This window comes from Triturus cristatus, chromosome 12 (assembly GCF_964204655.1).
Source record: "Triturus cristatus chromosome 12, aTriCri1.1, whole genome shotgun sequence".
NCBI classification, from domain to species: Eukaryota; Metazoa; Chordata; class Amphibia; order Caudata; family Salamandridae; genus Triturus; species Triturus cristatus.
This window is the reverse complement of record NC_140595.1, coordinates 587,941,154-587,956,295: the sequence shown is the minus strand read 5'-3', so window position 1 is coordinate 587,956,295 and position 15,142 is coordinate 587,941,154. Positions and strand designations below refer to the sequence as shown.

The 15,142-nt window shown below is 48.4% G+C and overlaps 1 protein-coding gene across 7 annotated transcripts in view; it reads right to left on the bottom strand.

The window, feature by feature from the left end:
• The window catches only part of DHX38 (DEAH-box helicase 38), a 1,013,803-nt gene that overhangs the window by 43,120 nt on the left and 955,541 nt on the right, over positions 1 to 15,142 (bottom strand). For 6 of the 7 annotated variants that reach the window (XM_085638518.1, XM_085638522.1, XM_085638519.1 and 3 more), the window contains exons 25-26: positions 12,956 to 13,051; positions 12,718 to 12,839 (exon numbers count right to left, since the gene is read on the bottom strand). In XM_085638518.1, coding sequence (XP_085494644.1) covers positions 12,718 to 12,839; positions 12,956 to 13,051 — 218 coding nt within the window. Of the gene's footprint in view, positions 1 to 12,717; positions 12,840 to 12,955; positions 13,052 to 15,142 lie in introns of those variants that run through there. The other variant, XR_014972206.1, reaches the window with a different exon arrangement.

Below are 15,142 nucleotides of genomic sequence, written 5' to 3'. Positions count from 1 at the left end.
AAAACAGTCTTGACCTAGTGCTGTCTTGCCTGTTCAGGTAATGATGGTGGAGGTATTGTCTGTTTGAATCTGGACTTGTTGCTTTCTTCTACATGGATGAATGAAAGATACAGGTGGGTGAACACAGGCTCACAACTCAAAGTACGGTCAACTGCCGCAATAAATGATTGTCCAGTCAAACACTTTTTAATGACAAAAGTAGTATCTATGCATGAACACAAAGTTAAATACTGCATAAACAAACAACATACAAAGCACCCTGATGTCAGGACTATAGTGTTTGGCAGGTACCCGAGTCACACTTCTCTCTCACTAGTGGTGGTGGTTATTCTTCATTCACAATAGGCAACATTCGGATTAGGCCCCACTAGTAGTCTGAGTCTCAGGAGTCCCACTTCAACTTCGATAAAAGTCATAATTGTTTCAGTGCCCGAAGCACTACGTAGCAGAACAAATTCCCCAAGGGCCTTCCAGCCCTGCGATCATTCTTACCTGCTCCTGGGAGGATGGTGCAATCGGAGACTTCATGGGGATTGGCTGTCGTTTCTGAGCCACAGTTGGTCGTTCATAGTGCTACCCTCTGGTGAGACGGTAAGTTCCTCTGATCCTTCTCACATGTGGGGAGTAGGTTGCTCTGGCTCTGATCTTCAGTCATGGCTCGGACCCACACGAGTCACATCGGCAGTCTCTCTTTACGACAGCAGCTTGAACTTGGCAACGGTCCTTGTCCTTTCTGCTGGCCCCACCTTGCATATGGGGTCTCCGACCTTAATCCGCACACAGGCAATGACCCATCGGTATGGCATTAATCTTAACACTGGCCCCACCTGGCACACGGTGTCGTAGACTTCACTCCGCACACAGGCTAATGACCTAATCGGCACAGCAGTAAACTTCATGGATGCCCCACCAGGCACAAAGGGTCACAGACTTCACACCGCACAAGAATTACAGCCTGATTGGCCGGGCAGTAATCTTCATGGTGGTGTCACATGGTAAACAGGGTCACTGACTTTACTCTGCACACAGGATACGGTCCAATCAGCACAGCAGTAATCTTCATGGACGCCCCATTTGGCATAAGGGGTCACAGACTTCACTCCGCACATGGGCTACAGCCCGATGGGCCAGGCAGTAATCTTCATGGTGGTCCGACATGTTAAACAGGGTCACCGACTTCACTCTGCATACAGGCTACAAACTAACCAGCACAGCAGTGATACTAACCTCACGGCGGCACGCTCTGGCATACAGGGTCACTGACTTGAACCTGCACAGGGGCAACCACCAGATTTGTGCAGCAGCTTTCTCCTCACAACTTGCTACAAGAATCAACCCACCAGGATCCCCCATTGGATTTCGATCCCTCCAGCGCTCTCAATGTTCTCCAGCAGGCAGGCACTGGTGCTTCAGGGGCAGGTGTTCCTGGATGTCTCTGGGTGAGCCTCCAGCCCTGGTCACTGGCAGAAGTCTTGAAGAACTTCCCCTCCTTGCAAGGCATGAATGCCTGCTTGACAGTTTACCATTGTGGGGTCTCAAGTTCCCCCTCTTATAGTCCCTTTTCAGACACCAAATGTGTGTCTCTGAAGTTTGTGTTCGGGGGCTGCTTCTTTTTGAAGTGCCCTCTCCTCTGCCCTTCCTCCAGAAAGCAGTTAGTCGCAGCAGGAGTAACTCCACATCTGATAGCTGCACAACACAGGCCATGGGAGCGACTAGAGGTTCACACCTGGATGTCAGCCACAGTGATATGTACATCAAAAGTCTACCCAGGCCAACATCAATACTCTTTCGGATTCTTCCTTTCCAGTGACCTCTACCTGGATCAAAGAGCACTCTTTGAAGTGTAGTGAACAGCCTGGTTCTTCTTCCTCCAGTGTGTCCCACCCAGCTCAAAAGAATGCAGCTATCGAACAAGTTACTTACCTTCGGTAACAATATAACTGTAAGAAACATTAGTTAGTTAGATTCCTCACCGTAGAATATCCCCAGGCGTCAGGCTGGATCCGGAAAGATTTTCATCAGCAATACCCTTGCGCGTCGCTAGGTGTCGTCTGCGGCTCCGCGTCCCTCGTCGGCGTCGTGCGCCGGGATGACGTTGGAGTACTTAGACGCCGCCATCGCGAGCAGACGTCCGTTCTTGTACATAGCTTTCCGTGCCAGGAACGCAGAGCCATGCAAGAGACCGACATTGGTGAAAAAAAAATTCTAGGGCCCTGAAAGGGATAACCTCAACCCTAGATATCGGTTCGCAGAAACAGGGAGGATGGGTGGGTCGGTGAGGAATCTAACTAACTAATGTTTCTTACAGATATATCGTTACCGAAGGTAAGTAACTTGTTCATCTGAAAGAAACACGTTAGTTAGATTCCTCACCTTAGAATAGATACCCCAGCAATACCAACCCCGGTGGTGGGTCTGTGAACCAAGATCACACCAGAAAGTCCTGGAGAACAGAACGGCCACAGAAGCCGTCTCTCCGGACTTGGCTGTCCAGGCAATAATGTTTAGCAAACGTGTGCAGCGAGGCCCACGTTGCTGCCTGACAGATGTCCTGCAAGGGGACTCCCTGGCCCAGGGCAGTTGTCGCCGCTGTGGCTTGAGTGGAATGGGCCCTCAGCCCTACAGGAGGTTCCTTTTTAGCTAAGGAGTAACAAGCTTTGATACACAAAACGACCCACCGAGAGATGGTCCGCTTGTGCATCGCCCATCCCTCCTTAGCGCCCACGTAGCCAACAAAGAGTTGGTCGTCCACCCGGAACTGCTTGGTGCTGTCCAAATAAAAGGACAGCGCCCGTTTTGGGTCCAGATGGTGGAGCCTCTCTTTCTCTTTCGAAGGATGCGGAGGCGGAAAGAGGGTGGGCAACGTAACAGACTGCCGATGTGAAAGGCAGTTACCACCTTACGGAGAAAAGAAGGACGAGTCCTGAGAACAACTTTGTCCGGATGGACAGAAAGAAAAGGGTGCTTAGAAGAGAGAGCCTGGAGCTCACTCACCCTTCTAGCAGAGTTGATGGCAACCAGGAAAGCAGTCTTAAGAGTCATAAGACGAAGGGGACAATTATGAAGTGGCTCAAAGGGAGCGCACATCAGAAACGTCAAGACCAGATTCAAATCCCACTAAGGCATTACGAAAGGGACAGGAGGAAACATGTGAGTAATGCCCTTAAGGAAGCGAGAAACAACAGGGGATTTGAAAAGAGAAGGCTGATCAGGAAGCCGTAAGAAAGCAGAAATAGCAGAGAAGTAACCTTTGAGGGTGCCCAGAGCAGAGCCCTGCTGGGCCAAAGAAAGAAGAAAGAGGAGAACCTCTAAGAGTGGCGGAAAGGGTATCCACAGCCTTTGCTGTGCACCATGCCACAAATTTGTTCCACCTGCAGGCGTATACCGATTTTGTGGAGGGACGCCTGGCTGCCAGAATCACATCACAGACTTCAGGAGGCAAGTCAAGTGGCATAAACTGCCGCCGCTCAATCTCCACGCATGGAGGTGGAGACTGGACAGGTTCGGGTGGAGTACCGTCCCCTGCTGCTGCGACAGAAGGTTCTCCTGAAGAGGCAGTCGTATCGGGGGATCGATCGACAGACTGAGTAGCTCGGGATACCAGAATCTTTGTGCCCAATCCGGAGCCACCAAGATGACTTGGGCCCGGTCGCGCTTGATCTTCTTCAGCACTCTGGGCAGAAGTGGTATAGGCGGAAAGGCGTCCAACAGACCGTAACTCCACTCGCGACGAAAGGCGTCCCGAGCGAGTGCCGCCTTGGAAACTCCAACGTGCAGAACTGCTGACATTGCGCGTTCTCTTCGGTGGCGAATAGATCTAACCAAGGCTCTCCCCACTGCCGAAAGAGAACTTGCGCCACGTCCGAGTTTAGATGCCATTCGTGATCCATCATGCACCAGCAGCTGAGTTCGTCTGCTCTAGCGTTCAGAGAGCCCGCCAGATGTTGAACCACCAGGGTGATGCCCTGATGTTCCAGCCATGTCCAGAGGTGTAGAGTCTCCTGACAAAGGGTCCACAACCCCACCCCGCCCTGTTTGTTGCAATACCAAATGGTGGTGGTGTTGTCCGTGAACACCTGCACCACACTTCTCCGGACAGAGGGAAGGAATGCCTTCAGTGCAAGTCGGATCGCCCTCAGCTCCAGAAGGTTGATATAGAGCCGGGACTCCGCCGGAGACCAGAGGCCTCTGATCTCCGCCTCTCTCATGTGGCCCCCCCATCCCAGGAGGGACGCATCCGTCACCACTACGTGCTCCGGTTGGGGTAGGGAGAGGGATCTGCTGCTGACCCAATCGCGGTCCGTGAGCCACCACTGCAACTGTCTTGCAGTGCCCTCCGAGATCAGGACGTGGTCGGACAGGTTGCCAAGATGCTGGGCCCACTGAAACTTCAGGTCCCACTGCAGAGCCCACATACGCCATCTGGCATGATGCACTAACAGGATGCAGGAGGCCATCAGACCCAAAAGCCGCAGCACCAACCGGACCAAAACCCGGGATAGAGGCCGAAAGATGGGAACCTGAGACTGAATATCCCAGACCCGCTGTTCCAGAGGATAAGCCCGGAACTGCGCCGAGTCCAGAACCGCTCCGATGAAGAGGAGCTTCTGGGTGGGACTCAGATGCGACTTTGGCACATTGATGGAGAACCCCAGCAAATGCAGGAGGTCGGCCGTAGTCTGGAGGTGGGAGACGACTACCTGTGGCGAGCCCGCCTTCAACAACCAGTCGTCGAGATAGGGGAAGACTGGGACCCCCAATCTGCGCAGATGAGCTGTGACCACCGCCATCACTTTCGTGAACACCCGAGGGGCACTGGTGAGGCCGAAGGGAAGCACGGTAAACTGAAAATGCTCCTGGACCACCGTGAACCGCAGGTAACGCCGGTGGGCCGGCAGGACGGGGATGTGGAAATAAGCGTCCTGCAAGTCCACCGCTAAAATCCAGTCTCCAGGGTCTAGGGCAGCCAGAACCTGAGCTAAGGTGAGCATCTTGAACTTCTCCTTGCGGAGGAAGGCGTTGACGCTCCTGAGGTCCAAGATAGGGCGTAGGCCCCCTTTGCCCTTCTTGGGAACCAGAAAATAGTGGGAATAACAACCACGACCTACCTCTGGACCAGGAACGCGCTCGATGGCCCCCTTGGCCAAGAGGGCCGTAGCTTCCTCCTGTAGAAGTTTCAAGTGATCCCCCGACATGCAGTGGTACTGCGGTGGCATGGCTGGAGGGGTCGCCTCGAAGGGGAGGGAGTAGCCCCTTCGGACGATCTGCAGCACCCACCTGTCCGATGTGATGGAATGCCAGTGGAGCAGGTGATGGCGAACTCTGCCACCCACTGGCGTGGAATGGGCCTGAAAGCACGGACTAGGAGGGCTTTGAGGTGGATGCTGCCGGGGTGGATGTGGACTGACCGGTATGTTGTCCCCCTGTACCGCCTCGGCGGAATCCACGTCCACGACCGCGTGGAGGTTGGTTCTGCGGCCTGTGGCTAGGCGGACGTGAGGGGGCGCCCCTTCCTTGGCCACAAAAGGGGCGAAAAGCGGAAGTTTGCGGGCGCGGGGCCGAGAGGCCCAAGGACTTGGCCGTTGCCCTGGAGCCCTTAAAGCGCTCCAGCGCACTATCCGCCTTCTCACCAAAGAGGCGACTGCCATCAAAGGGCATGTCCATGAGGGTGCTCTGGACATACCCTGAGAAGCTCGTGGACCGCAGCCAGGCGTGGCGGCTGAGCATCACCGTGGTCGACATCGCCCTACCTAGCGAGTCCGTAGTGTCCAGTCCACATCTGATAGCGTGCTGCACTGCATCCCGCCCCTCGGCAAGAGCCTGGGCGAGCCGTGTCCGGGCCTCCTCCGGACACTGGGGCAGCACGTCCTCCACCGTATCCCACAGAGAGTGGGAGTAACGGTCCAAGAGACAAGCGGTGTTAATAGACCGCAGTCCCAAACAGAGGGAGGAGAACAGCTTCTTCCCAAACATTTCAAGTCTCTTGGATTCCCGATGCGGGGGAGTGGACGGGAAGGAGGTCTGGGAAGTGGAGGTCTGGGAAGTAGAGGCCTGGATGACCAGACTCTCGGGCGTGGGGTGTTGGGACAGAAAACTGTCCCAACACCCCACGCCCCACACCCCACTGTGGAGGGCTTGGACCAGGTGCCCTTCAGAACGTCACTGACTGCCTCATTGAACTGCAGCAGAGGCTCCGAGGAGCTTGCTGACGGTTGAAGCACTTCTGTGAGGAGGTACGTCCTCACAGCCACAGCAGGAAGCTCCAGCCCAAGGGCTTCGGCCGCCTTGCGCAGCACCACAGAAAATGCAGCACCTTCCTCCGAAGCCACTGTCGGAGGAGAGATGAAGCCAGTGTCAGGGGAGGTATCAAGACCACTGGCATCCCCCAGCTCATCTGCCCAGTCCTGTGATAACTGCTGGGCCAGAGGGTCCTCAGACCCCTCCCAGTCGTCACCATCATCCGATTCCTGGTAGACAGGTGGAATGATCGGAGACGGGCAGAAGATGAAATTGCCACCCATTGGCGTCGGACGCGGTGCCGGGTGGCGCTGCTCCGACGCCGAGCCCGGACCGGGACTGAACCGGGGAACAGCGTCATCCAAAGGCGGCGCCGGCGGAGGGTTCGTGAGGTCAACCTGCGCCGACTGAGATCCAAGCCTGGATCCCACGGGGACCTGCGGCGTCTGGACCGAAGTTGGCGCCGGGGCCGGAGCCGCTGGCTCGCTAGGCCTCACAGTCGAGCCCGTGGGGCCCGAAGGCGCGCCGGCAGGTGTCGAAGGCGGAGCCGGGCCCCTCATGGCCGAGAGGAAGGCACTGACCTCCGCCATAGTCGCGTCGGTCCCAGGGACCGGCAGGTATGGGGACGGACGCGACTCCGACGAAGCCGCATGAGTGGTACCACCCGAACCCTCAGCCGAGTCGCACGACCGGCGAGGGGAGTCCGAAGAGCGATGTCGCCTCTTGGACGTCTTACCATGTTTCGACTTACCCGAAGACTTGGAACCAGACGAGTGGTGGTGATGACTGCGGCTCGGCGACCGGTGCCTCGACCGGGACCGTGAGCGACGCGGAGCCGACTGCCGGAACTCCAGTAGCTTGCGGGACCACTCCCGCCTAGCCTTCAAAGTCAGGGCCCGGCAGTCGAGGCAGGACGTGGAATCGTGGTCGGCCCCAAGGCAGTAAAGGCACCGGCGGTGGTGGTCCGTAACCGACATCAGAAGGCTACAGGAGTCACAGGGTTTGAAACCAGGCATCCAACCGGCACCAGAGTCGAGTCGACAGAATAGACCAAAAGAGTAAAAAAAAGTTTAGTCAAAAAATGACTAAAAGGGTATGCTCTTCCTGGATCGGCGCTGTCCAACGTGTTTCTTTCAGATGAACAAGTTACTTACCTTCGGTAACAATATATCTGTAAGAAACATTAGTTTGTTCAATTCCTCACCGACCCACCCATCCTCCCAGTTTCTGCGAACCGATATCTAGGGTTGAGGTTATCCCTTTCAGGGTCCTAGAATTTTTTGGCACCAGTGTCTGTCTCTTGCATGGCTCTGCGTTCCTGGCGCGGAAAGCTATGTACAAGAACTGACGTCAGCGCGGGAGGGCGGCGTCTAAGTACTCCGACATCATCCCGGTGCACGACGCAGACCACAGACGCGGAGCCGCAGACGACGCCTAGCTACGCGCAAGGGTATTGCTGACAAAAATCTTTCCGGATCCAGCCTGACGCCTGGGGATATTTTAAGGTGAGGAATCTAACTAACGTGTTTCTTTCAGATCACACATATCAGGGGGTGGGAGAATATTCCTCTACCTCCTTATGATCCCCCAGTCAGCCAAGGGTCATCTCAAAATGGAGGCTAGAATCTCCCATGTATTGTACCATTTATAGGCACACATACACCCAGCACATGCATACAACACACACACACACTGCACAGCGCCACATACTAACTTGATGAAGGCCAAGGGTGCGTTCAGCACACAGCAGCTGAACTTTACATGAGTGAGCCTATAGGCCTCACTCCAGCGACCCAGGCAACAAGGCCTGTTCACCTCTACACTTCACTCGCACTGCTTAACTCCTGGCAAAAACAGTAGCCTTTTACCACTTTAAGGGTGGCACTTTGGGTGCCCTTTACGGTCCAAGGAGAACGCAATCTGTGAGACAGTTCTATATCACGGAGTGCATGCATGATCTGTGTACATCTATGACAACAAAAATCAGCACCATGGATCCAGATATAGCAGCTGGGGCACTAAGGGCAGGGGTACACGTCTGTCACCAGGCAAGAGAAATTTCCATCCCAACAATGATTGTTTCCTACAACGAATAAGAGGAATTTTCTGTGATTCTTTGCTACTGGGATTTGAAAAAATTAATCTTGAAGATCTATCGCACACTTCCATTCACTATACTGCAGATACAGTTAGATCAGATAAAAGGTGAACATTCTGAATTTTCCTTTCTTGATAACCTTGTTTGTGAACCATAACTTTCAAATAGGTTTGTATGTCACTTTTAGACCTTTTTTCCTGAACCACAAAGCCCCTGACGTAAACTCATTGGCCATTCTGATGAGATGGATTTGGCTTGATTGTATGTTTCTTTAATACGATAGAGCTTTCATATCTGAGCACTAGTATCTGATTCTTCGATGCTGGTTTTGGCGAAACTGGCAGAGTAACGGCCTTGAAACATAGGAAACATGCATGAGATACAATATTTAGCACTGATTTATATCCTGTGATTAAAGATAACTCTGCCAGGTGCATGGATACCGTTCTCCCCACTGGAATGAGAAGTGGGGGATAATTCAATTGTCACGGTCTACTGGCAGAGGAATGTGCTCCTCTGGAAGAAAAGGTTTTGTTGATGGTGACTTGGATTTCAAAGATCTTCACTAATAAGGTTTTATTGTCTTTGAGGATACTCCTGTTGTTGGAGCTGAAATGTTCAGCGAAGGGATTTAACCCTACTTTGGATATACTTCCAATCTTTTGCCATACATAGATCCTTGAAGAATTTTTCTTGCTTTCTTCAAGGCCTACATACACCCTTAAAGGTCTAAGCCTCATTTTTCATCTTTGTCATTCCTTCCTCCGTTGTCCGTGCAAACAAAGAGGACCATGAAAACAGGAGTTTCGTAATTTTCAATTGTGCCTCAGGCTTGAAGTTGGTAAAGCAGATGGATACCACATGACAGTACCCCATAACTGCCAATTATACCAAATTAACTTCTGGAATTATAATCTAGCAAATTTTCATGCAACATTTCTGCGAAATGTAATTATCTATGTTTATAAAGGCAATCAATAAAATTTGTCATGCCCTCACAGATTTCTCTTAGATATCTTCGGAAGAGAGCTGTCACACTGCATGTTTTAGATGGGTAGTTGCTGTACCACAAACATACCTGCCAATAGTACCAACTCTCTTACTTTGGTGAGTGGTAGTCTACAGAGCATCGGCATGTCTGCATCTCTCCGAAATCACTAGAACAATCATGCTTTTATTTAGCTCTTAGAAAATCACGATCCTGCTGCAGGATACCATTTCCGCAGGCGTGATTTTGACACTTTTATTGTGGCAGAGGTAACAAACTGTTCCTCAGCAATGACAAGAACTAAAGGCAGCAAGGGATTTAGAGCTGGCCTCGGTTGTAAAGTTTAAAAGAATCACTGAAAGAGCAGCATGCGGCTCTTCCTGAGGAATGTTAAACTTAGCTGTTTCCCTGGCTAAAGAGACATGGTTGGGAGATGAAGCTGTTGAAGCTGGTGTATAAAGTGAATGAGTAACATCAGAGTCCAAAATAGTTGATCTGGAAGGAGATCTGCCTCTTTCTCTATCCTGCTGTGTACTGACAGGATACTGGCGATCTGTAAAAAGGCATTCAAGTCGATTTTCCCTTCCGTAGTTGGATCACTGATGTTGACCTCGATACCATCCTGGGGATGAGAGTTGCAAGGGTTAAGGTTTTAAAGGAACCTCTGCAAAAGGGGTTGTTGGTCTTAGTGGTCTGAGAAATAGTGTGAGAAGATTCAGAGTGATAGGATAAAGTATAGCTTGAGGAGGCTTTGATAGGCATGCCACTCTTTTTTTTCTGAGCCTATGTTGACAAACAGGTGACAAAAACCTGGTGTCACTTTAGGAGACATGCCAAGTTGATATAGTGATGACAACAGTGGCAAACGTACTGGTAAAATTAAGGCAAGAGACTTAATCAACTGAGTAGCCATCATAGGTGTAGACAGTGCTTAAGTTGAGCCGGTGGTTGCCACAGTCACTTATTTTGGGGAATTGGCACTTATTTTTCTGCATCAGACAGCAAGCAAGATAGGGAAAAACACACAGATTAGAAAGACGAGGAAGAGAAAGACAGAAAACCTGTCACAAAGGGAGAAAACCGGAATCCTCTAGACTGAACTAACATGTTTAAATTAGATTAAAGAGGTCTGAGGTGAACTGAAAACCACATAGCTTTGGTATTCGGCACACTGACATTTTATTACACCCTGCTGTGGGCTTCTGGGCACCAGCACGCATTCACTTACAAATTAGGCACTCGGTATAGACATCACAGGAGATGGTGACAGACAATCATTTTGACATCGATGGTGATAAGGCATCAATGGTGTCCTGTGGCATTTCCTTTTCAATGTTGAAAGATGCGACGATGAGTGATGTTCTGGTTTCAATGTCAGTGTTGTCCTGAGTGCTCCCAACATTAATAGGGAAGCAGGTTTCCAACGGGGATTGTTTGGAGAACTCTCCATAATGTGGGTGAGTGGTAAATGTCAAACCGTCTTCCGATAGAGAGAAAGTTGGAGCCAATGCTATTTTCTTAGACTCTGATCTCAAAGGACAGACAATCTCCTTTCTCTGGATCTCCCCTGTTGGAATCCTTTAAGAGGAAGCATGAGATGATGACTTCAGACTCCTCCTTGTCCTTCACTCCTCCGCTCTCATATCCTGCATCATGCCTTTGAGCCTTATGACTCTTGGTCCCTCAAGTTTTTTGCTTCTTTTAGCAGCTGTAATAGACCGAATGTGAGGTTGGCAGGCACCCCCAAACAGACCTTGTGGGGGGTCAGAGACAGCGTTTTTCCTCACAGAGGATGGACATTTCTCATAAAGAGAAGGCATTTCTAAAGAAAACCCTTGCTAGAAGACAGCAAAAAACAACCTCACTTGATTACTCTGTGAGGCAACTGCTAGAAAGAGTGCATTATGGGCACAGTAAGCCAACAAGGTCTTAAAGAGACTTATGACTTCTCTTCTTTCAATGTAAACCTATCAGGTTATTGTTTTTCTAAATTTTCTACATTTTCACACTTTCTTTCACATCAGAAGTTGCAATGCAGGCTTGAAACAGTAAACAGTGTTTAGTTCGCAAGCGGAACAACGTATGCCGTAACGCGGTCGTTACAACAACCGCGTAGTTATTTCGCATACCGTTACAACACAAGTAGGAAAAACGACTTGCGTTAAGGGGGAAGAAGGTGTTGGATTTAAAATCCAACACCTTCCCTAGTGTACGCACAGACTGGAGTTGGAACAGTAAATTATACTATTCCAACATCCAGCGCCCCCTACAGCAAGTCGTTGTTCCGACTTGCGTTGTAACTGTATGCGACCGCGTTGTTATGGCATGCGTTGTAAACGCATGCGAAAAAAGGTATATATTCGCTTGAAACTGCTTAATGGGTTTCATCAGTTTATTTCCAGGAAAATATTTAGCCTTTGATAGGCTATTATAGGGTGCTGCTCATAAAGACAGATCGACAATGACATCCTGTGTGATACAGCAATGGAAAAAACATTGATGAAAAGTGCTCTTGGCTTCACGTACCCAGCAGGGAATTACTCCAATGTTCATGGTTGAAATGAATGTCCTTCCACGCAGAACGTTTCAGAGTTCAAACAAGCACGAAAAAAAGAAAGCTGCTGCTTAGTAGGGAATTTAATTTCCAGGAGTGATAGACTATCTTCAAACCAAAATCTTCTGTAGAATCTAAAAATGTTGAAGAGCTCACACAAGGCATACCATTCAGTACAAGGTACAAAATAATCCAAAATGCCCTCAATTAATTAGAAACGTTTCAGTTAATCACAATTTAGACAATGGTCGAACAATTTTTGCAATAAAGAAAAGTGCTCTTGCAATGAAAGCTGGAACATTGCTTGTTATTTGTACCAGATGAGATCTCATGAAACAGAAATGAGATGGAGATATGGTGTGAGAAGCATCTTTGCAGAGAAGATGCAGGGGAAATAAGAAGAAGAATCTGAGGAAATAAAGTGTGCTTAAGAACAAGAAAATAGTAACAAAGCTTAAAAAACACTTAAACGAAGCATTGAAATGAAATACTGCACCTGGGACAGCATTACAGAATGACAAGGAATTCATGAAGCATAAATAGGCATAGGAGTTTGACCTGAACACAGCACACATGGAATTTACAATTTTACCTTTGAGACTGGCTGACACTGAGGAATGATCACTGGGACTGGTATCAATGAGAACAAAGTACACAGGTGAAAATATTACTTTAAAAGAATGGTTTTAAAATGAAGCATCCTTTGATTTGAAGCAGAGCATCAATTCAATTCCTGGGTTTTGTTCACTGATTGCCACATTCAGATCACGGGGTAGAAGATTTTTAGATCTTGGATACAGTCAGAAAGAGGTGGATCTTTGATTTCCTAAGAGGTATTACCTTGAGCTGCCAAGGATGTTCTTTTTCTCCTGCTCTTCCTTGCGAGATCGCAGCTGCTCTTCAGCTAATGCCATTTCTTCCTCCATGGCAGACACATCCTCTTTGGCGCGTCGCCGGTTTTCCTGAATATGAAAAGGTACAAAACAAAACTGACATGTTAACCACCAGCTGATTTCACCAGTATGCACTTTTTCTATGTGCCTTTAGGAAACTAAAACATGAGCAAGAATGATCCTACCTGGCGAGATTTGCCTGCATGTTTGATACTGTAGAACATGGGCCCCAGCTCAGCCAACCACTCACCATCTACAGAGGTTACGCACTGCATGTATTCCTGTGGAGACAAATGTTAGAGAATGGAATGAGTGAGTCACAACCCAAAGAGATTAACTACAGCATGGGTTCCTATGGAGAAAAACATGAAACGAACTGTGAAGCAATGTCTTTCTTCTTTATATTTGATTAGAATCATATTACACACAAGATCTCATAGCTGACAAAGATTCAATGTAGTTACTGTACTGCTAAAGGACCAACTGAATGAAAAGTTCACCTCAAACATTCTAGCTTCAAAGTGTTATTCTCTTTCACTGAACATCCACCACTGAAAAAGTTGGAGAAGGCACAGAGTGTGGGGTGGGATCACCAAAAGTGCTGAGGAATTTTATTTTATAGCACATGCATTATCTTCTGAACAAAAGGCACTATTCTAAGGTTTTACATCTTTTTGGCAAGGCAAATTGTCTTCTTTGGGATCAAGGAGCTCAGGAAACTTAAGGGCATCCTTTGACATAATGATCTAAATTTCTGAAATATCAGGTTTCTGAGTCTATTGCCCCCTAAAGGCATGAACAAAACAGTCCTTCTGGAAGATGTGAAGTCTAATACAACTTCAGTAATACACAGACAAGCTGATTCTTTGAGTTGTGATGTTTGTAGTTAAAAATGTATTCATCATGGTCAGGAGATTATTCCCAACCAGTTGCAATGGGTTTAGAATGAGCAGTGGGCCACTACACAAACCAGGAAATGCTACAGATAAGGATTATCCTACAAGTGTGGAACATCTCTGAAAAAGTGATCACAAAGAACGACAAGACTTTGTAAGTCTTGCTATCATAGATCAAACAAGACACCAAATTGAAAGACCTGTGCCATGGGATGTAACACAGGAAATAACAGAGGAATACAACTTTGGAAAGCCCATGTGGTATACTTATGAGGAGAAACAGGAAAATGAAATAAATGGTAAAAGAGTGATTGTGAGCAAACTTCTAATAAGGGGAGCATGTTAGATAAACAGCTTGTGAACAAAAGCATGTTTATTAGAATCAGAATGTGCAACATGTAAGAATATAGTTTCTTTAAATAATGGGAAATTTCAATATGGAGAATCACAAATATATATATGTAGAATGTCCTTTGTTGCACGAGTGTTGAAAATAAAATTCTATTGAAATATCAACCCCGGAAAATAAATAAATAAATAAATCTATATCTATATATATATAAATATAATGCTACTTACCAGTATGCATCTGTTCTTGGCATGTAGAGCTGCAGATCTACACACTGTGCATAGATCGCCATCTGGTGTTGGGCCCGGATGTTTGCACTTGTTTTTGTCTTGGAAAGTCTTTGAAGTCACAAGGTATGTGACTCCTCCTTTGGATCATAGTGCGCATGGGCATCGGCTCCATCCTCAGATTGTTTTTCGCCAGCAGGGAAATGATGGAGCTTAGTAAGAAACAGAAAAGATGCCCATGTGTGGTGTATCTAAATAAGATAATACTGGAACAGACAAAGGTAGCCGGGGAGGCGGGTGGGCGTGTGTAGATCTGCAGCTCTACATGCCAAGAACAGATGCATACTGATAAGTAGCATATTCCGTTCAAGGCATATGAGCTGCAGATTACACACTGTGCATAGATTATAAAGCAGTATCCGGTCCTAGCGGCGACCACCAGTGTCTGTTGCAGTAGTTTGAAATAGTGTTTTGAGTACAGCCTGGCCCACACTAGCCTGTTGTTTAGTTTGCACATCAACACAATAGTGTTTTGTGAATGTGTGCAGTGTAGACCATGTAGTTGCTCTGCAGATATCATCTAAAGGAATGTTCCCTAAAAATGCCATTGAAACCCCCATCTTTCGTGTAGAGTGGGCTTTAGGAGGAACAGATAATGTAAGTTTTGCCTTCTGGTAACAAATCTGTATGCATTTGACAATCCACCTAGCCTTTTTGTGGTGGTGAGAAAGACAAGAATAGTTGTTTGGTCTTACGAAAAGGTTTTGTTCTCTCTATGTAGTATAGTAGTGCTCTTTTGACATCTAAGGTGTGAAGAGCTCTTTCTGCGACTGTTTGTGGCTGCGAGAAGAATACAGGCAGCTCTACAGATTGATTGAGGTGGAAGGGAGAAATGACTTT